This window comes from Stegastes partitus, unplaced genomic scaffold, assembly GCF_000690725.1.
Source record: "Stegastes partitus isolate 25-593 unplaced genomic scaffold, Stegastes_partitus-1.0.2 Scaffold1546, whole genome shotgun sequence".
In the NCBI taxonomy this organism is placed as follows: domain Eukaryota; kingdom Metazoa; phylum Chordata; class Actinopteri; family Pomacentridae; genus Stegastes; species Stegastes partitus.
In genome coordinates this window covers 136396-161914 of record NW_007579277.1, presented here as the reverse complement: position 1 = coordinate 161914, position 25519 = coordinate 136396, and the positions used below count along the sequence as shown (strand labels likewise).

General features: G+C 40.8%; 2 protein-coding genes across 2 annotated transcripts; both read right to left on the bottom strand.

Moving 5' to 3' along the window:
• Positions 1 to 1247: 1247 nt before the first annotated feature.
• LOC103371225 (consortin-like) lies at positions 1248 to 17715 on the bottom strand. The gene is made up of 13 exons (XM_008300476.1): positions 17603 to 17715; positions 14322 to 14410; positions 13660 to 14022; positions 11412 to 12082; positions 9167 to 9197; positions 7697 to 7783; positions 7142 to 7223; positions 6315 to 6336; positions 5976 to 6042; positions 4584 to 5125; positions 3892 to 4128; positions 1920 to 2073; positions 1248 to 1745 (listed from the first exon to the last, which is right to left on the bottom strand). The coding sequence occupies exons 2-13, from the start codon at positions 14332 to 14334 to the stop codon at positions 1537 to 1539; spliced, it is 2478 nt and encodes an 825-aa protein (XP_008298698.1). The 5' UTR covers positions 14335 to 14410; positions 17603 to 17715; the 3' UTR covers positions 1248 to 1536.
• A 780-nt stretch (positions 17716 to 18495) lies between these two features.
• On the bottom strand, positions 18496 to 25493 carry tfb2m (transcription factor B2, mitochondrial). The gene is made up of 10 exons (XM_008300475.1): positions 25334 to 25493; positions 24416 to 24778; positions 23605 to 23794; positions 23338 to 23429; positions 23025 to 23178; positions 22435 to 22583; positions 21187 to 21276; positions 20407 to 20466; positions 20169 to 20317; positions 18496 to 19756 (listed from the first exon to the last, which is right to left on the bottom strand). The coding sequence occupies exons 2-10, from the start codon at positions 24701 to 24703 to the stop codon at positions 19567 to 19569; spliced, it is 1362 nt and encodes a 453-aa protein (XP_008298697.1). The 5' UTR covers positions 24704 to 24778; positions 25334 to 25493; the 3' UTR covers positions 18496 to 19566.
• Between the last annotated feature and the right edge of the window lie 26 nt (positions 25494 to 25519).

Genomic DNA, 25519 nt, shown 5'->3' with positions numbered 1-25519 from the left:
ACAGACACACAGACACACACACAGGCAGATAGTGCTTCAAATGATCCCATCAACATCAAGGCCGGCACTGATTACGTACACTGAGTAGCTGTTGTTTTCAACATTATTTGTAAATTTCTCATTCATGAAATATTCCATACTTACACCCGCTTCAGTGGTCTATGCAAACATTTGCTTAATATGGATATTTTGTTTCTGATGTCAAGCCTGTGTTTAGGACCAACAGAGTAATGCCTGTAGAAATATTGCAATATCTTAAAAAAACTGTACCAGTCTTATGTGCAACATGTTAAAACATTCCTTTGACAATATATATACAGAGGTGCACTGTGTTCCTGTACATGTTGCATATGCTACACAAAGCTAGATTTAGCTCATTTAAACCCATAAACGGATAGTTTTGACGTTTAGTCTCTAGCTGCAGCCATGTCAGCCCACTGTAGACCTATTGTTGGTAGTTACACAGAAGAGAGCAGCAACAGGACACTCATGTCAAACATGTGCAGAGGGAAAGGCACATACAGAGAATTGCTGTAAAGCTGACAAAGAGCTTTTTTAGCAACTGCTCATTACAAATGCAATGCATAAGTAAAGATCACGGTTGTTATAAGCGATTGAATTCATGTTATTTTTCCCCCACAGAACATATTTGATGTGACTGTTTGCTACTGGCAGCTCTATTACTATAAATAACAAAATAACCCTTTCAATGTTTTCTGGCAATACACAGATGCCCTATACTTCACCACTAAACTCCAAACATTCATTATAAAGTTTAAGACATGATTAAGACATTATGATTTCATTCCAAGACCACAGAATGGTTTGATCATTTTAAAATTTCTTTAGTTATTTAAAAAAGGTAACAATAAAAGCAACACCAGCGGTTGCAGCAGTTTGTAAAATACTCTTTGGGCCTCTTCCCATTTGTGCAGTGTATGGACAGAGCATCTGTGTGCTCCCTAGTTAACAAACTATACATTATATGTATATTTTTCTTTTTTTCCACGTGCTGCAGTGGTTATTACTGAGTTCTTTCACCTAACAGAGGGAGTGTATTCTTGGAGGCCAGTGTGGGTCAGTGAGTTAGTATCCAGTCATGGTTGATTGACCTGTGAAGCGTAGATCACAGCCATAACTTGCTCAATGTGACACTTTGGTCACATTAGGAATTTCTAAACCTAGCAGAGAATTTATAACTTATTAAATCTGGTCCGGCTCAAGAGCGGCGCAAGTCAGTTCTTCCTCTTCTGCTACAGAAAATGGAGACAGCTCCATTTTACAGTCTTTCTGTCTCTGAGCTGCTTTACCTGAACAAACTAGTGTTGTAAAGAGACATCAGACCTATGACTTTGAGTGAACCCTGGAATTGTATCAAAGAGCATTAAAAATGCAGTAGGCCAGGCTTTCAAATGCCAACTGTCCTTCACTCCTGGCATCATTACCTTTAGAAAACATTGCTCCAGGAAGTAGCAGAAACCTACAGTGATGAACACGAAGACGAGTGGCTCCACACTGTTGACAAACTGCTCTCTGCTATGACCCAGGGCCAAACCAGTGTTGGATCTGAGCTATCCCACGCTGTATCTGGCCGATGTAGAAGTCTGCATTTCTGGAAAAGTCCTGACAGACTGAGGACTGGGCATCACCCAAAGCACAGTAAAGGGCAGTGCCACCCACACTGATCACTACAGTAACCAGACAAAGCAGGAAGAGAAGCAGGCACGAGTCCCCACCGCCAACATCTACAGAGCAAGAGAAATAAAGAGCAGATTAATATGTGCTGAGGACGTTGCAAGGATTTATCAATCATTCTGAACAATGTCAGAGTGGATTTGTAAAGGCAGTGCTCTTCCAGTTTTACAAGTTTATGGGAAGATGCAAATCTCCAACTGTTGGCAACAAACTTATAAACATACCTTGGTCATAACTGTCATCAGGAACTTTGAAACGGACGCGCCTTTTGGCAGTGGTTTTCTCAGGTCGGGGTTCTGAACTGGCAGACACGCTCTCTTTGTCCACAGAAACGCTTCGCTTCTTCAGTATGGACACCAGGCCAGAGGCTGGAGAGAGCTGGAAAAAAAGAAAAAGAAAGAAATGTTAGATAGCACAGACTCAGACATCTGCATTAACATTATTTCTGTTTACGCCATCAGACAGACAGACAGACCTTGTGTATGAAGGCAATGTGATACTGTGTCAGGAAAGGCCCCCATATTTGTATAGACTTAGACATAGATTTGCATGGACTCTTTATAGTGTCTTTCCATTTGTATAATAGATAACGAGTCCTTAATGCAAATGTTCAAAGCTGGGTGGTGGGTTTTCAGGTCAGATGATTAAGTTCGCGACCACCATTCCTGGGTGCAGACCAATTTGTACATCCAACTTAAGCCACTTCAGAGCATCCAAAGGTCACCAAGTTGTGCTCAAAGTCTGAGAGCCATTTGAAAACTGCAGTTCTAAAAGTTGCACAATGTCGGGCAAAACCAAAAACGATCAACAACACTTCTAACACTGAGGCAGCAGTGATGGGAAGATGTGGTTCAATTTTGTTTTATAATTTTAAGTAATACATCAATGCCTATCAATCTGTACCGCATCTTAGCAGAAAACCTAAGACACTGCCTTTTCCCAGAACTCTGCTTAGACCTCTTCATGTAAATCGTTGGTCAAGACTTCTCATATGAAGACTGAGCAGACAGGAGTTTTAAGGCAGTTCATACATTTTGTTACTAAGTTTTTACAATCTGGAGCATGCAACAGTTTTTCATAAAACAAATGTGTCGTCAGGGCATCAAATCCAATCTGACTTGATAATCTCCATTACTTTGACAACATTTTGTAGAAACAAATTGTCTTAGAGCTGCACTTCAATATTCACGTCCACCAGGAGGCAGCACACCACAATCAGCAGGACTAAACTTTGTACCTCTCTATTAAAGTTCTACCCAACATATGAACTGTTATGCAGTGCCAAGCACTGCTCCTCTATGACAAAACTTAGGAAAATTATATCTTGAACGATTGCAGGTGCTACACAAAAGTGCATGAAATACTGATTACGGTGGCAAATGAACTTTGTCCAAGTGGTGGTAGACACATCCAGCAATGCTTTTGCTTATCGTTGCACCCTGCACTAATAATGAAGTCATTCAACAGGGTGAGACTTACAGTCACACCACTTACTATGTTGACCTGAAGCACAAATGACTTGTCAGAGATAATTATTAACTTACATATTTACTTATAAGCACTACAGATACAATATGGTCTCAGTTTGTATTCCTTAAATAAATGATTTATGTAAACGAGAGAACGACACAACAATGTCTTCAAACAAATAAAAAAAAACAGCAAACAAATGAAAACTCCCTTTAAGACTTATTCATAAGTTCTGCACATTGAAGAGTCGTTACACAGACCCAAAACAAAAACAAAATTACCTCCTAATTCTTGCTACCACAGCTACCAGTGCCTACGCTGCCTCGCCCAGACAAGCTCTGCATCCTGTATTGTCTCATTACAGAAGAGTTAAATGTCAAACTGGCTTTTATATCCACAAAACAAAATCCATAGTGGGTATCACAGTAATGGTTAGGTAATGCCATTAGGGCTGCTTCAACACAGCAACTTGCTCTCCAATACAGAGGGCCTAGATGGGCAGATACAGACAGAACCTTTAAAATGGTCATCAAGCTGTCAATTGTAGGCTATAATTTAAAATTTTAAACACATTTAGAGTTTTCATGTATGGCTTTTTTTTTTTTTTTTTGAGTATATGTTAGACTCTGATAGAAAGACTGAATTTACAAACACACACAAACACACACCCTGACCAGCGTTCGTACAAACGTTGATAAATACCCAACAAATTAAAAACATACACACCTCCTCTACAGTGATGAGCTTCGCCATGTCGTCCAACGAAGGAGCTTCTCTAATGATGTCAGCTTGGCTTACTTCATACTCCTCCTCCTCCTCCTCCTCCTCCTCTTCTTCTTCCTCCTCTTCCTCCTCCTCCTCCTCCTCGTCCTCCTCCTTCTCCGCCACGCGCTCTTCCTGCTGCTTCATATGAGCCTCTTGAGGAAGGTGTGTCTCCTGGTGAAGGCAGGATTTAGTGCTCTCCTGCAGTGATAATGGAATAGAGTCATAACTTGCTTATCAATACGCTGTTATGGAAACAGTAATCTGTTTTGTTCCTCTGCTCTGCACTGGACTGCTGGAGCACAGTTCTGACTGAAGCCTTTAAAGCTTACGCAAGTCAGTAAAAGCTGCTAAATTTGTTGTTGTTATTGTTTGTGATTGTTCCCAGGATGAAAAGAACTTGTCCTCCATAAGCTATGTGAGCAATGTATATGTCATCAACAGAAGAAAACAAATGAAGATACTGGTCCTTTAATTAGTGAAACAAGGCAAGTGATTTTAGAAAATAAATGAAACTCAGAACTCAAAGACAATGTTGACAGACGGTGACTATGTTGTATATTGTCTTAGAATTGTTCCTTAAATATATTTGGTAAAATATCTTCAAAGCTAAATTTAGAGCATCTTATGTCGTCCAAAAATATGATATACGATACCTGGGTGTCCTCATGTAGCTTCTCCTGAGCCAAAGCATCCTGGTGCAGCGGTGGTGTCTCAAACTCTGCCCCACTAACCAAAGTCTCCACTGGGACAGCTTTCTGAGCAAAAGGAGAGCCTCTTTCTTTCATCTTCTCCTCCTCCTCTTCTTCCTCTTCCTCATCTTCCATCTCCAAAGCCTCCACTGCCTCCTCTACGTCCGTTTCCTCCTCTTCCTTTTTTGCCTCCTTTTCCTGTGCTGGACCTAAATCTTCTCCCTGCTGCTCTGCAGGGTTGGACTGATCCATTCCTCCAGCTGTAGAGGGGTGTAGTCCATTTTCTAGGGCTGAAATGGTGTATCCCACCCCCCCTTCTGCCTCTCCTCCCTCTCTGTCATTGCCTTGCTTGTCAGTCAGCTGGGATCCGTGGAAACTGTCTGGGTCTTCCCTGTCCTTTACTGAGATCTCAGGGGAACTGATCCTATCAGGCAAATTAATGGAGGGTATGACTGGACAAGAGGAGTCTTCGGCTCTCTGCTCCATCCCTCCTTCAACCTGATGGGCTGGACAAAGGAACACAGAAAAATAAGAGATAAATTTGATTTCCATGACTGAAACGTGAGTACGTTCAGTGTTAGTTTGTTAACATATCAAGTACCAACCAGAAAAAACACCACCCTCCTGCATAGAAATATATTTTGAAATTGCTCTTATCTTCAACATTGTATCACAAACTTCTGAAGTGTGCCAATACAAAGAGCAAACCATAGAAGTGAGTCCACTACTGCAAAAAAAAAAAGACATTCAAACGTGTCAAGTAAACATTTAAAGTAAATGTTGACCTTCATAAATATACAGAAACATGTAACAGCAGTTACAGTGCTAGTTTGTTGACAAAACCTCTTTATTCTGTCTTTTATTGAGACTGCTGATTGCATTGACCCTTACATTAGGCCTGGAGAGCACCAGCAGTGTGCAGCAGGTTCATTTAAACAGGTTTTCGTGATCTGATAAAGTCCTTATCCTTGCAGCACATCACATTACTAGGTGTGTGGGCATGGGTACAGTTTTGCAAGTAAACCTACTTCATCACTTTAACCTATCGCTCTCTTTTATAGTATAATACACCAAAAACTACTGAGGGGATGTATTTCACACCTTCCACCTCTGGTCTGATCAGCTGAGCAGAAGCCTGCACCTTTTGAAACATACACGTCCAGTATGGAATGCAACCACCAAGAATCTGTCGTAACCTTTGTCCTACTGTCTTATCAAAACAACAGATCACCGTCCAACGATTAAAATCTGACTGAAATAGCAGCATTTAGCTGAACACCAGTGGTTCTGCATGTCTTCGTTGAAATATGACAAATGGCACACAGATTGCATCAAGACCTACTAGTTTACACTCACCTGTGGTGCATGAGGGCAGTGCACCACTTTCTTCAAATGTAGGTCTCAAAGAGTCCAGAGATTCACACTGTACACACAAACAAACAAATATCTGTAGTGTTATACAACCCCAATCACATGTGCAATATGGTTTAATAATGTGCAAGTTAAACATTGCAGGAGAACATGAAGAATGACAATTTAGTGTGCAACAGCAAAATCCAAATTTGATGTTTTACATGTAACTCATAAGCATGATATCAGTGATTAACAACATTAACACAGTCCTTCTCCTTTTTCTTATATATATGTACATATGTCTCGGTCATAGACACACACCAAAAGTGACAAATGTCTTACCTCAGCATCTCCACTCCTTGGTCTACAAACACAGGAAAGAAAAACAGACAGACAGAGTGAGAAGGTGAGAGCACTGAAGGTCGGTTCTTGGTTTTAGTAAATGAAGACGCAAAAGATGTTTGACCCTTCTCTACTCTCCCAATCTAATATTAGCCTGAACACATTTCCCTGGCTATTACAAGTAGTGTGTGAGCGAGACCGTGAGTGACGCTGTGTGTGTGTGTGTGTGTGTGTGTGTGTGTGTGTGTGCGCACGAGTTAAGCAAAGTGAAACCCTAGGAGTGTGATGTCTCAAATGTCTGAAAGTGCAGCAGCAGAAGCAGCCAAGAGCCATATGTTTAAACTATCAGTGCAGTGTTCATCATAAACACACCCAGATATACATGCTCACTGTCATACACACACACACACACACACACACATATCATCTCACTTGGAGTTTAGAGAATGTCCAGGTGTGTATGATACAAAAAGCTGTGTGTCTGGCAGGTATAATACACTTAGGACTTCCTATTAAATATTAAAAAATGCCAAGATGGGCTTCACTTGACTAATTAGTGAGCCTTGAATGAGCACACCCCACAACACAGCATATTTCACACACTCTTTACCAAACAAAACAATACACACACACACGCACACACACAAGACAATGACGGATAATTTTGATTTTGCACAAGTTTCTCTCCATGTTATGAGAGTGTCTTAAAACATACTATTTTTCAGCAGCTTTCACAATATCGACCAGTTTAGTTGACATTAGATACAAAGGAAAAAAGTACATGCAAAGAGTTCACACGCAACACAAACACACACATGCAAACTGACCGACTGTGCGTCTGGCAGATGTGTTTAAGAGCGTCCAGATGTTGGGTTGCCAGGTGAGAAGACGACCTTCTACACTGACCTTCTACGATGGGAAGACAAAGACATCCAGTTAGAGAGGAGCACGGTTCTACTTGTGAGAAAGCCTCTAAGAGCTGAGCTCCTCCAAATGCAATCCATAATCCTAAATGCTAAGTGAAGCCATTTGCATGATATGATCACAGAAACAACATTAAATATATTTTACTGCGTTTCAGTGGATGACCAGTGTGGCTGCAGCCTCTGTGTCTCGTCTCAGAGGCTGAAGTCCGACTGTGGAGTCGTTTTATGCTTGACAGTAGTGCATGTGGGCACTTGATGAAGGTAATTTCAGAGAAATAACAACCTCTAAGCCTTTGTGTGTCCATCTGAATGATTATATACATTATGTTATCACAGTTTATTCCCTGTGGCTTAATATTGCAACAAGAAGAAATACTGCAAATGTTTATCATCTGTGTGTTACAAATATTAAAGCATTTTGTTACACAGTCAACAATAAAACATGCTCTGCATTACCCCACTGCTCTTGAAGTGCATTCAGGTTGTCCAGTACTCTCTGGTGATAGAGTCGCTCTAGTTGGACGCACCATAATGCTCTCTGGTCTGAACACCAGTGGGTTAAGAAATGCATAAATAAATACACAAAAACAAAACACTGTTTGCATTAGAAACCGTATCGCCTCTGAAATTTTCTTGGTTTTCTGCTCACAAACCATTATAGCTGACAGCGGTAGAGGAAGGAAAATATAAAATAAGGGACAAAGAAGGACAGAGCGAGCAGAGGAGAGTAAAGGCCAAAAGAGACAGAGGAGGGGAAAAGCGCTCCAGGATGCAGTCTCATGTTTATGGATATGAGCAGCCAAAACACAATCCTTCTTTGAAATGGCTCAATGCTTTCTCTCTCTCTCAAACTAACCCTCTATACATGCATGACGTAGCTAAGCTAGCCTCCCCTCCTCTTTGACTCTGTCATTTCTTCCCTCCCACCGTCTCTATCCTCTGATTAAATCTCTGATTCTCAAGCTAACTCTCCTGTCTTTCTTCTTCTCTTTCACGCACCACCGTCTCTTCCTCCTACTCTGTTTTATGCCTTATCTTCATTGAGCATAAGTGTTTGAGTGCATTTGTATGAGTGTTTCTAACTGTGACTGTGTCTGGAGAATATTAACAATGTCTACGTATATGTGACAAACAGAATCTACATTTCTATTTGAAAACAGAGACTGATGGTCTCTGCAATGATCCAAAACTAACCATAGTGGTACAAAGAACATTTTGATTAGTCAACAAATAAAAAGTTGAGCTGGTTAGCGTTATTGTATTTCCCTAAATGTGATCTTCAAATCATTAAAAAATGTCATGGTGGTATACAAAATAAATACAAATTAGAGGATTCAATAAGAAATATACTTTAAATCAATCCATTGAAGGACCTCATCGACTTTTGCTTATTATTACTATTTTTAATTTACTCATAAGTTAGCTGTAAATGCTGTAATTTTTTCCCCCCATTTGACAAGTTTCTTATTTTGGCAACACCCTGTAGTGCTACTTCCTGTCATGTCATCAGAGCAGGTTGGAGTTTTAATCTGAGTGCCAATCTGACTGTCTGTCTCTCTACCTTGTGAGCCTCTGGGCATTCTGTAAAAGTCATCGCATAGACTACAGCGTTGTTCTCTCCGTTTCACACTCTGTACTCACCCTTCTTCATGTTCTGCTTATCCATTCTGTCTGTTCTTTGCTTACTTTTCCCTTCCTGTTTAGTATTTTCTCTTATTCTCTTCTCTTTTCACTAATTCCCCTCTATCTGCTCTCTGTTTAAAAACTCTGCAAAACTCCAAAGTGAGGCATTAAATGAACAGCTGTAATTTTAATGCACCATGAAGACAGGAGATAAGTGTATGAAACTCCTTACACAAATTAAAATAAATGCTTTTACCCACCACAAAGACGCACACAAACACACCAAAGGGCTCAAAAGGATACAGTCTTCATGAAGGACAAAGGCCTCAGCAATCTGCAGAAAGAGAACGACACATTACATGTTTTAATGAAGTGCATGTGCGCTTTTATCTCATCTATTGTCACCACAGCTATTAAGGAAATTGGCTAAATAAGGGTGTAAAACCAGACTGAAACTAATCTTTAGGTAGAGCGGTTTATCAACATGACACAAGATCTGTCAAAAAGTAAAGAACAAGTACAGAAGTCTAAAGTTCACCAGTATGGAACATAGCACGACACAGAGCTGAGACTGAGTAACTGTACTGCTGCATTAACTCATATAATCATTTACCATGACAGAGAGAAAAAAAAAGAACAGTCTGATCTCTGAGACATAACGCAGCAGGTAAGCTGTTAAGTCAATTGCATTTAGGACAGACACGGTGAAAATGAGAGTGAGTGAAAAGAAGGAAAAAGGAGAGACCGTGGTAGACACTCTACCTCTTTTCAGCAAGTGTCGCTTTCATGTTGTTCAGCTGATCACAGAACAAGAGAAGTGTGTGTGTGAGAGAGAGAGAACGAGAGAGAAGGAGGAGGAGGAGGAAAAAAGGAGGGCACAAAAGGTTCTCGCATTTCTAATGAAGTGAGGGGTGGCGACAACTCAATGGCCTTTCTAGGTAACTGCACAGACGGGGTTTAGGGAACAAGTCTGGAGGAGGTTTTAGCAAAAAAAAAAAGAAAGAAATCAAACTTTGATTAATAATCAGTTACACCACAGAAAAAAGAAGCTATCACATACACCAGAAATACAGCCTGATTTCATTTTGTTTCTCTATTTAGTTTTCCCAAATTATAATATCAATATCACTATCAATTAATAAGAAAAACAAGTAGGGGTCCTCGGACCCTAAAAATGTATAAATGTAGCCTTTCCTGGTTTTGTGATTTTTAATAGTTTTCTACTTTGCGATCAAAAAAACACCACATTGTCCTTCTCTGGTCATAAAATTTAAATTTCTCTAAAAATACAAGATCTCACAATTAATCCCAGTTTTTTACTTCTGTATTATTTTAGTAACAACTGACCCCCAGGTAAGGGAAGCCTTTAATAAGAGTCCAAAAGGACCCAGTAAATGTGAGATTCAATTTTGGTTTTTCAATAAAAACACTCTTTCTCTTCCTCTTCTCTGCTTCATTTCAGTCATTTACATCAGAGCTACAATGAATAATTTATTGGTTATCAACTACTAAATTAATCATTATCTATTTAGACAATCAAATAGTTGAATTGAATAATAAAAACAATACAAATTCTGTGATTACAGCTCACTAAATTTGGTTTCTGTTTTTTTTCTCCTCCTCTATGACGATAAACTGAACACATTGGGTTTGGGACAAAACAACACGTCATCACTGGCCTTGGAAAACAATGATCAACATTTTATAGACCAAACAACTAATCAGCTGAGCAAGACAATAATTGTCACATGCTGCTGTAAACACAACAGCAACATGAACGTCTAAAAAAGGGACAACAACATTTTTCTTTCAAGCTCACTGTTCAGAAACAGTAGAAAAACTCTCTAATAACCATGAATCAGTTACTGGCAGTGATCAGATAACTGTTAACCATCAACATTGAAAGCAAATACTCTTTTTTTTCCACACACTATAGAGCAACCACAACACACTGTAACTATGCTATCATTAGCCCCAGTATTTAAGCATAATGTTTGCAGGAAAATGTGATGTGTTAGAAATTGATCCTGATGCTCGCAGTTTTGATCTCTCTCTCTTCTTCACTCACACACACACCTGTTTGCCTGAAGTAAGCGCAGGTCAGGTGTGCCTGGTTGAGGGATTTATAAATCAAACTGACAGAAACGTTCACACACCCCAAAACATACATGTTCTTTCATGCAGGTTTGTGTCAGAGAGAAACACGCACAGACACACTGGGGGTGTCTGTTTCTATGTCGTGTGCGTGTAGTGTTTGTGTGTACTTGTGTGCATGCCTGTATTTTTGTTTGTGTGCACAGACACTGAAGACACCCACGCCCGAGGGTACGAAGTGCCATTCTGATTATGAGTTTGCGTGGATAACCAAGATTTAATAACTAGTGTGAGAGCAAGAGCTAAAGAGACAAGGAAGACAGCAACGCAGCAAGAAAACCCTTCAAGAAACCATTAAAGAGAAGAGCGTCTGTTTAAAAAAAGGGACAGAAACAGTAGCGATAGCCTGGTCTTAGTATTTAGCAAAGGGGCAGACATACAACAGACAGGTTACCTGGTGAAGGTAATGTGGAAGACGGGCGTCATCTCCTTTTTGTGCCAACTGCTCAAGAGACTCTAGCAGAGCTTGGCTTGGAATAGGCCCTGTGGCACAGGTGGAGACTGAGAAACAAGTGGTCACTGGAGGGGAGGTAACGTGTTCCCGATTTAAAGATACAGATCCAGTGGTGGAAGTGGGTTCTGTCCCGGTAGTTGTAGGCCCTGTGGTGAATGTAAGGGTCTCTGTTGCTGCAGTTAATGTAAATGTCTCTGCATATGAAGTGGCAGACCCTCTGGTACATGTGGGCCCACCGCTGAAGACGAGCTCTGTGGATGAGGTAAGTTGTTCTGTAGTGGAGTTTGTATTTTTTGCTATTCTGTCAGTAGCTTCTGTGATACATGTAGGCCCAGCTGGGCTGGTAGGCCATGTGCCTGAGGTTAAAGTCTGTAAAGTAGAATCCATAGGCCCCGTGGTGAAGGAAGGTCCCTGTGTGCAGGTAATGGACCCTGTGGTGGAGGCACCTGATCCAGTGTTGGAGATTTGAGAGTCCACTTTAACATCACTCTGGCTCAATATCACTGAACTGATGGGATACGTAGTCTCTGGACTGAGCACTGGAATGACGGGGGAAGTGGGCTCTGGACTTGTCCCAGGGCTGAAAGGATATGGGGTCTCCAACAGACTGCCTATGGAGGGAAAGAAAGACATTAGCAAACAGAAAGAGATACGCAGGAAAGAGAGATGAGCAGAAAAACAAAGTATGATTATGGCACCTTGAACATGCCGATGTATAGTTAAACCGAATCAACTTTTTTTTTTCTCGTAAGGAGCAAATTCATTGTGAGTAAATAATCACACACTGACAGTTGTGTTTCCGTTATTTCAGAGGACATTCATTTCCAGAAGCCCTACCTTAACCCTAACCATTACCACTACTTACACAATGCTTCACCCTTATCTAATCCTAACCTGACACTAATCTTTACCCTAAAATTGTATGATTTTCACTCGTGAGACTGGCAAGTCCTGACAATGTGACTGTGTCAAGAGACACAGACACATATACGTACATACATGACAGCTAAATATTATTTCTCCAAGCTTATTTCTTCAGTGCATGATGAAACAAGTTTTGTCAGTTATGTTCGGGTTAATGCTAAATGCCTCCAGGCCCTCAGGCACAGACCTACAAACATACAAATGCAAATATGAAAATGGTATTTGCTGCCATTTTTACAGTAGCTCCTACAACAGCAGCTGTTTGTGCGCAAGTGTTTCACATCTGCACATGAGTGTCTGAAAAAGTAGAAATGAACTTGTGAGCTCTAAACTGGTTTTTATTTTGTTTTGGCACCAACAGTGTGACACATTACCTAGTCTGGGTCGTGTTAGACCCTTTGGGCATCTCTCACTTTTTTATGTCTCCAGACGTCTGACTTAAATTGTACTTTTTTTTCTCTTTGCTTTCCAGTCTTTTTGACTTCCTTTCAATGTTTTCCTCAGCTTCCTCCTCTCCCTTTCACTCTATATGCAGTTGCCCTCCATTTGATTGTCCTGTTTCCTTCTCTTGATTCCGTCTTTCAGTCACATGATCAGAATGACATCATTCCCCCCCGCCACTCTGACCTCAATCCAATATGCTGACCACTTAAAAGATACAGGAGGCATTACAGCAGTGAGTGAGACAGACCCTGAGCAGAGTGTTGGCCTTCAGGAATGATGTTTTGAGGTTTTTTTCTAATGAATGTCAACAAGCTGTCATTTTTTTTACAGTGGCTCCCAAACAGGAGAATGTCAACAAATTAAAGGATGCACTGTTGGCTGTTGTTTGTATCACAAGTTTAAGAGTGTACATTTCATCCTCCTGTATTATTTTAAGCTCCACTCATCCACAGGTCTTTAGGTTCACTGTTTTGGTTTTCCCACCTCTAATCTTTCTCAAGTGAAATAAAAGAAGGACACTCCCATGTGGACACATATAAGACTCCAAATGAATGGTCATGCTGCTCTGTGTCTGTGTGAGTACACAACTCTGCCAAGACATCTGACATATCAAATCTATATGCTCAGCTGAATGTGAAGTATGCACACTATGGATGTGTTGCTGTGGTGTTCTACTGCCCCACATGGCTAAAAAAAAACAATCAAGTACAGCACAGAATCAAAACAGTAGTAGGTGTGATAGAGTATCATCCTGCATGTACAAACTGAATTACATTTTATTTATTTTTTTTAAATGTGTGCAAGTCCTTGTGTCCCCTACCAGTTTCTGAATATGAGGAATCAGTCATGGGAGTGTCTGGAGACTGGCAGCGAACTAGACAACTTGATTCCTCCGATTCTTCCTCCATCACTGCATCAATGTCTTCCTCCTCACCCTCCTTTCCCTGTTCCTCCTCCTCCTCTTCCTTCCCATTGTTGTTGAGAGGGCTTCTTTGGATGAGGCCACACCTTCTTCCCTCCTCATTTTGTGAAGGAGGGAGACTTTGAGTCTGTGTGAGCGTGTTCGTCTCGTTGAGGTTTCGAGTTTGGGCAGTGAGAGCATCGGGACTGGGAAGGTTATCACAGAGGTCAACCCCGCCTCCACGAACCTGTGACATTACACTGTCCTCCCTCTCAAACTGACCTGAAGATGAAAGACAAAATAAATGATCAGTTGCAATCACAACTAGAGCAATGGAGTAAGAAATCCAAGGAACAATGATTTCTTCTTCAGTATGAAGGTCCTTCAGATGACCTTGACTCTACACATCAGACCATCATTGCAACTTGAGACAACAGCAACCACAGCATAAAAAAACACAACACCCAACACTCCCGTCCTCATTATCAGCTGCTTCTATTTTCACTGCAAAACACATCAAAATTGTATTTTTTTTATTGTGGTAACTTTGTAACATAATTCAAGGAAATGTAAACATTCACCGCCATGATCCATTGGGCTCCACCTTAACAACGGTTGACCTTTCAGCTCGAGGGTCAGCGCCGCCTGTTAGACCAGCCCTTCTTCAAACCTGCAGAGATAAGAGACAGAGAACAGGTAGACATGAATGACACGAAGTATGAGAAACACTGGCATCGTTAAACTCTACTCTCAACAGTGAGAGTGCGAAAGGGAGGAACACAAAACTAGTTTAGCATCATTCCCAAGCTGTCAAACCAACCCTTGGGCATAAAGAGATTCTTTTTTTTAAAGCTTCTGAGTGCATAGGGCGCAACACTCCAACCACCACCTTGTGCTGCAAAGGAGTACCTGAGTACCCACAAGTGTATTAATTTACATGCTGATTGTACGACATTATGAGGATTTTGGAAATAAACTGTTGAGATACAAGCCTCATAATGATAATATAATACCACAGAAGAGCTTAAATGGCAAGTTAAAAATAGTAAAGTTTGAAATTTCACAACCTGCTGACTAGTTTAAAAAAATAACAATCAAGAAAGATTGTTTCTGCAAAACAACAACTGAGACATTAAGCACAGGCAAAGAAAGTAAGAGACAGAGTGTGACACAAAGATATTTACAAGTTAGCTCAGGATTTATGACATGGGAGGTGAAGTTGCTGTTAGAATTTACAGCGTGACCCTGGAGTAGAAACGAAAAAGGTCACATTTTACAGACTGAGATGCAGTAAATGACATGTTTTCCGCCTCATTTACATATATAAGGGTAACAAAATATTGGAAACCAGAGTACAACAAAATCCAAATCAGCAATAGCGCTACAAATTGCCTTACAAAACACTTCACTGACGAAATATTATGAGCTTCCCAAACAAAGGATTTATTGGAAGGCTGCTCTGAACAAGAATGTACTGGTGTACAAACTGGAAAAGCAGTGTACAGTGTAAATCAATACTGTGCAAGAGCAGGCTTTTTATGCCATACTTATGTTCACTATTGACTCAGCAACACAAGGACAGACGCAAAAACCCCTGTTATGTCGCTGTCAGGTTGTTTGTCATGTTAAGAATACAAATAACTGCATCCTGTAAATGAGACAGATGCAAAAAAAAAAAGCTTGCACAAAGCAACCAGTGTCTTAACTTTTCCGTTTGGCATTGATTCTACCTGCAAGTTCCTTCTCTGGGCTTAACCTAGACTATCCAGTGGAGACACAGACACTTAGTCTTTATCTGATAGGTGTAGGAGAGACAGACAGAGAATGTGGGAGAAGCTAGAGGAATGACCACTTGAAGAAAAAGTCTAGCTGGCTGGGAAATCAAACTGGGGACTGACAGCATTTTCACAGAGCAGATATTTTATCATAGCTAAATAAATCAATTATTATCGTATTAAACCAATGGTTTCCCACAAAGCATTGCACTGTCTTTGCTCCCAGTTATTTATTGTAATTTGCATGACCAGTCATAATATAGCAGCCACTGACCACACAAATCATCTCTTATTTCATTTGGTAGTATTTTGATTTTATCAGATGATAAAATCCAAAACCTCCACAAACACAAATCCAGGCTAATAAAAGGCCATCTCAGAGGAGTAAGGCTGCCCTGGTTTCCTGCAGCACTAAGCTAATTGCTCTTCCAGTAACCCTGTACTGCCCTGACAGGCCAGACATTTAAAGAGAAAATGTAAACAGCAGAAACATACACAAAGCATCATTTTGTCTCTATGTGTCTATAGTCTTACTGAATTTATTACAGACATTTGTGTAAAAAAGATATGTTAACATATAAGTGTCCAGAGAAATACTCCATAGAGACGAGTCCATAAACAAATCAACAACGACGATCACTCGCTCTCGCCAAAGACAGATGACAACCTACAGACAGCTGAGACCACCTTCTCTAGATATATTTTCACAAGAGACAACACCTTCTGAATAGGAAGTCTGTTTTCCCTCCGCAATAATACTAATATTTTGAAAATCCTTCTTGTCACGCTAAGATTTAAACAGCACTTTGTATTGGATGAGAGACTATTCTTTACGGTCTAGTAATTACTCAAAGCTCTGCACATCCCCCTGGAAGATAAACAGTCCCAGACCATGACAAACAACTGTGACACTACAGCTTACGCAACAAAACCCCTGAGTTACAGTTGACACAGGTGTTATAACACCTGTCTAAGGCGTTTCTATTGCTTTGTACATGTTGTTTTTCTAAATCTACAGTATCTCTTAATGTCTCTCTCCCACTAAGCCATCTGTCCACACAACCATCCGTCCTCTCCTCATTTAGTCTGAGCCCTACTCCACAGGGGACCATGAATAATGAAAGACAGAAGAATGGACAACCGGTTGAAGGGAATTCAGCCAAAACAGACAAACAGTGAGGTGGAAAAAGAAAACGGACCCTGTGCTGTGAGAGGCCACTGCAAAGACAGTGAGACAGAGCAGAGCTACAGACAGACACACAGCCAGTGAGCTGACACATGCAGACTGTACTGTGGGACAGGCAGTCTGCCAGCTTGTGTTTACATGTAAACATAGTAAAAATGAGCTTTAAAAAAATATCTAACAAGCTCGCAAATGAGACGTAAAATGTTTACCGTAAATGCTCCCATCATTCATAAAGGTGGGGCATTGGTGTTGACCAGTCTCCAGTGTAGGCTAGCAGGTCTCTTTAGCTCTAGCTACACAGTGTGGTGCAACAAACTACCAGAACCGAACCTAGTCCCAATGGAAAAGTTTTACTGAACGTTATGTCCACTTACATTTGGCTAATAAGTCATAAGACATTGTCAGAAAAACACACAGCAGTGACAGCACACAGAGGCTGTCACTTCCCCATACTGACATTGCTTTCTGTAAAGGTTACCTGGCTAGTGACTGCTAGTTAGTAACGTTAGCTGTGTTGGATAACCAGCTAGCCCTCGTTAACTGTAAACTAGCTCGGTTACAATCGTTGAAACACACATTGTTAATTGGTAGCGTTACGCTTTTTGACGGCTTTGTACTGGTTCACCTAATTGCTACCAAACGCCCGAGATAAGCTAACAGCTAATGGTTCGTGTTAAACCAGCTGAATATCGACACTAAACCACCAAAGTGACAAATTAGTTTAGTGTACGTTGCTATTTAGCTAACCTAAGCTAACACTCTACAGTGTTCACATCTGGCCGCGGCGCCGTGAAAACCTTTTTAAATGTATGCTTTGATTAGCATCACAGATGTGCGCCAGCTCTAACGTCTTCCTGTCCTTTGTGTCTGCTGCGACACAAACCAGTTAAACGGTACTTACGGCTAAAAACGGAGGCTGAACAGTAGAAACTGGAGCATCAGACACCTTGCTGGAGATGTTGTTGTAAGGACTGTAAGCTACCAGCAGACAGCCAGGGGTCGTTGCTGCCGCTGTCATCAGGCCGGAGCTGTGCTGCTGCTGCTGGGGGAGCTGACGGTGGGAGAGGCGCGCTGCCGCCATCTTGTGTCTCACCACAGTCGGTACGTTGATATATTTTTATTTTATTTTCTTTCTTTATTTATTTTTTTATGTATTTGTCTCAGTCCAAATTAAAAATCCAGGCAGTTTTTAAATCTGCCTAGACGAGATAAAAAATTAGATTTGGTTTAGGAGGAAGTAAAATTTTGATTTAGTCTAGACCAGATTATAATCCCATTTATATCATAATGAGATTGTAATCCTGCCTGGGAAAATTTTCAATCTATATTCTCCACACTTCGCCATGTGTGTGAACTTCACCTTAAGAGGTGTGATACATCTTCTGTCGTGTTTAACAGTCATACAAGACTGGTACGAAAACTATATATGAATGATTTTAATTTGGTCTAGGCGAAATCAAAATGTGTCTTGACCAAATGAAAATTTAAATCTGGCCTAGGCAGATTTAAAATCTCCCGTCAACCAAATAAAAATTTCAATCTTGCCTAAACCAAATCAAAATTTTTATCTCGCCTAGATAGATTTAAAATCCGCCTGAATTTCAACTTGGACTGTGACATATTTATCATCCAAGGAAGCTTTTTAACACTGCAAATAATTAAATCCAACCTCCTTTATTAGAACTGTTTTCACCTTAGAATAGTTGTTTGAGGCACAACTTAAAGAAGTTTCTAGAAACCCACACTCCACGAGTTATTAAATCCATACTTCAAAATCAAATCTACCAAAACAAATTTACTGTAAAATAATTTATTTCATTCTTTATATCTTCATACATTTGTGTTATTGCCTCACATATATTACATGAAACCAGATGCTTTCATTTGACTTTGGGAAGCATTTCAAAAAAAGGCAATGCTTTAAAAAAAAAAAAAAAAACATCCTCAAATAACAACCTAAAATGACCAGGTTGTCAATCAAGGCAACCAGGCAAGTGAAATAATAGATTTAGTCTGGCTAAAACACCCATACGCCTCATAATAAGAACACTGATGGTGCAAGCTCACACTGCAGCAGGGCTGGAATTAATCTATGAATCTATGTGGAAATTCTGATTTAATTATGAGTTTAGAAATGTAGCTTACATATTCCATAAAACCTGACATTTCACTTACACTAGCTTATGCACTCAAATGGATATAGAAAAATATACAAGACTTGATGCTATACAGTGAAAAACTTCCTCCTGCGCTGCTGAAGACTGAAAAGCTACACGACATACAGAATGCAGGGTGTATGCTCTGTCAAACTGCCACCACAAAATACTGGAATCCCAAAACCGCAGTTGTGCAAGTTGTTTAAGTGCAACCCATGCACATCTCCAAATCATAACCTCTTTTGCATGACCTGGTGCATCCATGAAGCTTTTTTTTCAGCCTCCTCAGGCAATACGCTGCTGTGTTCATACTGGGATTTATTCTTTAATGGGATTAACACCTTTGTCCAAACAAAGCCTTTAATTCCAGAAAACATGTTTTCTCACACTGGCAGTCAGTTCACAAGAAGTGTCATACATAAGAGCCCAAAATAACCAAACTGAGCTTCTGTTTCAAATCTCAGCTTTTGGGAATTCCAGCTCAGAACAACAGAGACAGTCTGCCCCAGAGTACAGTTTGTTGCAAATGTTTAAATTAATTCAGTAACAAAACCATTAATAATTAACTGTTTGTTTATGTTTCTATCTCTGTTCCATTACATAACACATTTTAAATATATTACATCTTCAGTGTATTATACATAGCTTTGTATGTACCTTCTGTATTTCAAGTGGCTGAGTCTGTTGTTATGACCTGTTGGTGTATATTTTAGCCCCAACCCTCTCTCTGCGTGTTCTCCAAGATCTCTTCATAAAGCCAGCTTTGTGTGAACTCCTGGCTTTTGTCCATCAGCTGAAACAGTCGAAGATACTCCTCTGGGTATACGTGGCCTGTCAGTATGTCCTCTGGCAAGCCCATCTCTGATAACAGCTTACTCCCGCTATCTGGAGACCAGAGACTAGAAAACGACACACACAAGAGGCACAATAAGCAAGAAGAAGAAAAAAAAAAGAAGCTCAGAAGATCTGTCAACTGGATTAGCCTGTATTATGACGACAACATGAATGGCCTCGGTGTGTCTGGAAGTCTTAAGAGCAGTTGTTTGATACTTAACTTTATTTATAAAGCACTTGAACACGACAAAATTAGAAACAAAGTGCTGAACACAAAATCTAAAACAATTTTGAAACATCTAAAGCGCAAAATAAAATAAAAGAATAAGAAAATCATTAAGAAGGACAATAAGAACAGCAAAAACACTAAAACAGGAGTCTGATGTCGGGTCGAAGGTCAGGGCATAAAAATAACAAATGATCCAACATGTGCAGTGCATTGGCCTCTCAGTAGCTTTGTTTGTGTGCATTTCTTACTTGAGCCTGTCGATAAGCTTGACCTTCCTCTTTGCCAAACACTGTTTAACCATCATCAGCAGAGTTGAAGCATTAGACGGAGAGAGGCCTGCAGAGAACAGACTGGCTCGTGGACGCAGGCGCACCAGGCACAGGTGTTCATTGGGAAGCTGAGGGGAGGAGAAGAAGAGACGTTATATTAATTAGGCAACACCATTAAAGTGAATACTGTTGTTACTGAGCCTGCTCTCCTCCTTACACTGCTTTTGTAGCTGGGCACATTCTGTCTTGAAGACACCACAAACGACTCCCAGGGTTCCTGCACAGACAGAGATGAGAAGGTTGAATGCAAAAGACTCAAAATGTGGAACTTTTAGAGGCACAATCCAAGTCAGTCATTTTCAGGAGATATCACAAAAGCCAGTACATCTGCACGGACACCCATAGACTGTATAAAAGATGGATGTAGCTACCGTGACGTCACCCGTTGGTTTCTGCACTGAGAAAATGAAGCCAGGGTTTTGCTACTTCCTGGTTGACATCTTGGATTTTTGGAGCCAGTGATGCAAAAATCGTTGGCGGGGAGCGGAGCCATAGGAGCAGCGATTGATCAGACGGATTGAGAGGCGGGCCCTCTCTGCCCGCCCACATTTACCGCCTTCTGCTCGCTTTATCTGTATGGTCGCTGCCGACTGTCAATCAAGCCAGTCACGCCCCTTGCCCCGCAAAATGTTGATGATTTTTTTTAAAATTCAGTATTGATTTATTTTCAGATTGGCCACCTGATCTCTGGACTTGACCATGAAAACTAATTTTAAAAAAATTCTGAGCTGTAGGAATGTGGTATTTAGTGATCTGTGATCACTTCTTTTCCAATTCAAGTCTATGGGAGCCAGGGCTTTTTGGAGCCAGGACTAGCGGACGTAGGTTTTTGACACTTCCGGGTTGGCTTCATTTTTCAGGGCCGGTTGCTACGTCCATCTTTTATACAGTCTATGTGGACACCAAAGTGTTTTGACCTCCCTCCGTCATACTGTACCTTGTGCAGTAGTTCAATATCACAGGCCATTTGCCAGAGGACACTGAAAGCTCTGTAGTGCATCATTTCACCAGGACGCGACACCAATTTCTGATGGAGAAATAACATTGTTAAATATTTCACACAAGGATAAAAGAAAAAAGCAGATAAGCAACGCATGAGTGACTGGACACTCCTCTCCCTCAGCTTTATCTAGTGGTGGTGGTGTCAGCAATGATATTACAGTTCAGAGCAGGCAACCAAAGCTTATTGTTCCACTGACGGATGCAGCAGTACAACAGTATCTCTCTTGTTGGTTTAAAGCTACCGTACGTGGAATCAGGAGGTCTGCTCATAAAAACAAACACACACCAGCTTTTACTCCATCACAGGGCTGTGCAAGTATGGCCAAACTGATAATCAGTTATTTATCGTGATTATTTACTGTCTGTGAAGATTCTCAGTCATCCAGGTCATGGTTGTTCTGGTAGTTTAATCGTAGCAACTGGACTTGAGTTTAAACGTGCACTCAAGTGTTACTGGCTCCTTAAGGATATAAGTATGTGGAACTCCCAACTAGTCAGTCAGAACTGATGAAGCCTCTTGGATGAGAGGTGACACGTTTTCAAGGAACTCAAGCAAGTCCAGCTGCTACAATTAAACTACAAGAATGATTATTTACTGTTTCAGGGGCAAAATAATTGTTTTCTCTTCCACATTTAACAAAGAAATTACTGCTATAACTTCAATGCTGTGATAGATTCCTGCTAATGTACGCATATTTGCATCAAAATAAGACTTAAACCTAATTTTCTTCACCTCAATTCAGTGTATCTCCTAAAGGAAAAATACAAATAAAATTTAAAAGGTGCTCATCCATAGACAATGCAATTTATCAATATTCCCTAAATACCTCACTAGAAGGCTACAGTAGAAGCTATCTCTGCACACAGAGAAGCCTTTCATCTCCTCACTGCAGTGCAGCAGCTCAGACAGGTGTGTGATCGAAAACTACTCAAACAAAAGAGTGGCATAAGGTGTCTGAATGTCAGATTAACCTGAGCTAAAACCAAATCATTTTATCTACATGGGTTGTTTTCCACAAGTAGAATCCTCTATGAGCAGAGCACGCATTTCAAACATTAATATCTCAGTTACTTCTCTTGATTTAATAGTAGGTAGAAGTTTTGCTAAACTATTCGTACAGCCCTACTCTGTTATCAACTGGTTTACTGGCACTGACAGGTTTAAACACTCGTGTTGTTTTACCAGGTATTCCTTCTCGCTCATGAAGAGGTTCAGCTCTATTCTTCCATATCTGTAGACAGACAGCCGTTCAAACAATGCGTAAACCATCTTCAGCAGCAAGCTGCGCTCATTACGCTGAGGCAGGATTCCTACCACCTTCACCGGGACGTCTGAAGAGAAGCACACATGAAAACATTATCAAACACACACTTTAAAGGGCGGGTACACTACTCAATGTAATGTACAGGATTTATTAAGTAAAGTGTGTTTTAGCGTAAAAGCTACATACCAAACCATTACGCTTACACAATGTGATTTTCTGCCTTCATTGGTTCTAAACACTTTTATTTAAATATTTAAAGCCTGTTAATAGTTGAAAAAGTTCCACTTTTGCAACATTTTAAGCTTATATGTTCAAAGTTAGGATTCATGGCATTGCTAAGCACAAGGATAATACTTATTGTATGAAGGAGATTAGGCTCGTTTGCAGGCAGAGAGGCTCAACTAAAGTTCTTTAGATGAATGTATGTGCATAAGAGGCAATTTGCAACATAGACGTGTCTCAGGCTTGCTGTAAAATGTATGTGTGTGTTTGTAATTTTCTTTCTCACCATCAGTCCAACTAGCTTCTGATATTCCCAGGTCAGTGAACAACTTGTCTGTGAACATGGCTGGGGGTTTCACGTTGCCACTGCCAATGGGGTCCAGTTTAAAGTAGTCGCAATGAAGCACTTCCAGCTGACCATCAAGACGACGTTCCAGGTCCTACAGTAGGAAAACACTGTTTATTTGTCTAACTCCTACACCAAGTAAAAATGTTATTGGAACATATAGCATGTAACTTAATTTGCTAGATTAGAACAGGGGATTTGGTAAATTCTGTGCAAGGACACAAAAACTAGTGGTTAGAAAACTTTGTGTTACCTGTAGCTCATGTAGGAAGGCCTTGTCACCCTCAAGAGCCACAACTCTCTGAGCTCCAGCATTTAGCAGTGTCCTAGTCAACACCCCAGGACCTAAAATAGACACACACAGCCTATCAATATTTACCATTTCACTGACAAGCATGATTTACACCCATGCACATTTTATATTTTACCATTACCACTCCTTCAGGCAAAAGTAACAACTATTTATTTTGTCAATGTCTGTGCAAAGTTCAATGAAACAAACACAGTTACAAATACACACCTGGGTTACATTCGAAGATAACGGTTTTACCATCCTGCAGATCAGGTCCTACATGCTGTGTTATTAAATCAGCCAGGTCTGGGTCCACTATGAAGTGTCTAATTTTTTTACAGGCCAGAGCACGGCGTACATTCTCCTCCACCTCCCCGAGGTCCAGGAAGTCATACCGGCACAGAGGTCGACACTGTCCCTGTAAACAGACACAAACGCACACAATGTAATAAACAACCAACAGCATCACAAGTGAAAAAGCTTGTTATATGTTGAGAAGAACCCCTGTTGATCTGCTTCAGTATTGAAATGCTCTAGTGTATTGGAAAAGGTAGAAATTACGATTGATGTCTGCATTTTATTTGCACACTTCAAGTGGTTCAAGTAGCCAAAAAAAAGAAGATTTGCAACAATGGACAGTATTGGCTAATTGCAGTTGGTTGGGGAAAGAGGTCAGAGCAGATCCGAGTGTATCTGCTGTGCATCTTTACAATCAAGTAAAATCCCTGAATACAGCAAGGTATCTAAATATACAGGCGAAAAGAAAGCTGAAAATAGAGCAGACTCCAGGCAGTTAGAGATTTAGAGTCTTCCAAGTAGCCTGTAAGCCCCCCATAATGCCCTGCCAGGATCTGAAGAAAGACGCTTACTTGAAATGGTTGTAAATGCTACAAAACATTTGGCACTCTAAACACCTTTGTAAAAATGAATCGCTAATTTACACCTCATTTTCAAAAAAAATCCAGAAACACATATCTGCAAATTATGGATGCCATTACTTCTACACATAAAGAGAAGTCAAAACAAGACAGCCACCTACCTGTACAGCTACAGCAGACAGGTTCCTGTGTGTGAGTGCGGACGAGGGGGACGTCCTCTCTGCACGGGGCTGTTGGGAGTTTGGACCGAGCGAGGGCCGACCAGGACCCAGAGAGAGAGAGTCTAGGCTGTAGGCCCTTCTATGAAGCACAGGAGCCCCATAAACACAGAGGCCAGAGGAACTAACAGGGGTAAACAGTGCCTTGCGCAAACAGGATCTACTTGCGATCGTCTGGCAGCAGGCAGAGCGCAGCATCTGCTCCACCACTCTACAAATATGGGTGGACATGGTGGACCAGTGGACATATGGCTCAAAAAGAAGGCAGGGGAGGGGGATTTAGGGATGTCTTTGAGAGGTCACTGCCTAAAGGAAATGGGAGAAAATAGGACAAGAATGGACAAAAATTCGCAAATTGTAAACAGTTACATACATTTCAGTGACATTCACTGACATTCTTAAAAATTCTTGAATGCCTTTTAAACTTAAATTAATTCCCCCCAAAAAACATCATCTATCTCATAAAAGCCAATTTTTTTTTTTTTTTGTTACATCGATCTCAAACATCAAGTTAAGTTCAGGTTTTTTATGCAGTAACCCTAATACAGTCTCTTTAACACGTGTGTACTAAAATGAGTACAACCCGTTCCGTTAGCACGTGGGTAGCCGGGGTGGGATACATGTCTTCTTATTCTTAGCATGTACTGACTTAACCTTCACTGCAGAAATCGCAATAGAAGTGCGCGGACTTTGGTCATCAGATTGCCAAAGAGGCACAAAATAACCTGGCAGACCGTCTGTCCAGTGACCGGGGTTGATAGGCACAACGTCAAAGTTGTTAGCTCACCGGCTAGCAAACGGCTAACGTCATAAAAGGGTTTACGTGAAACAGTGATTTAATCGAGAGAAACACAAACATACCTCAGTGCAGAATGTCTTATATTTCCAAATGCGACGACATCAGTGCTTTAAAGCTGGCTCTTGTCTGGCTGCTCGCTGGTAAAACTGCGTGACATTGAGCCCGCTGCATCCTGACCCTCCGTACGGTGTTTTTGCGACTCTCGTGGTGCTGCAGTCGCATTGAAATGTCGTCATGGACAGGCGACC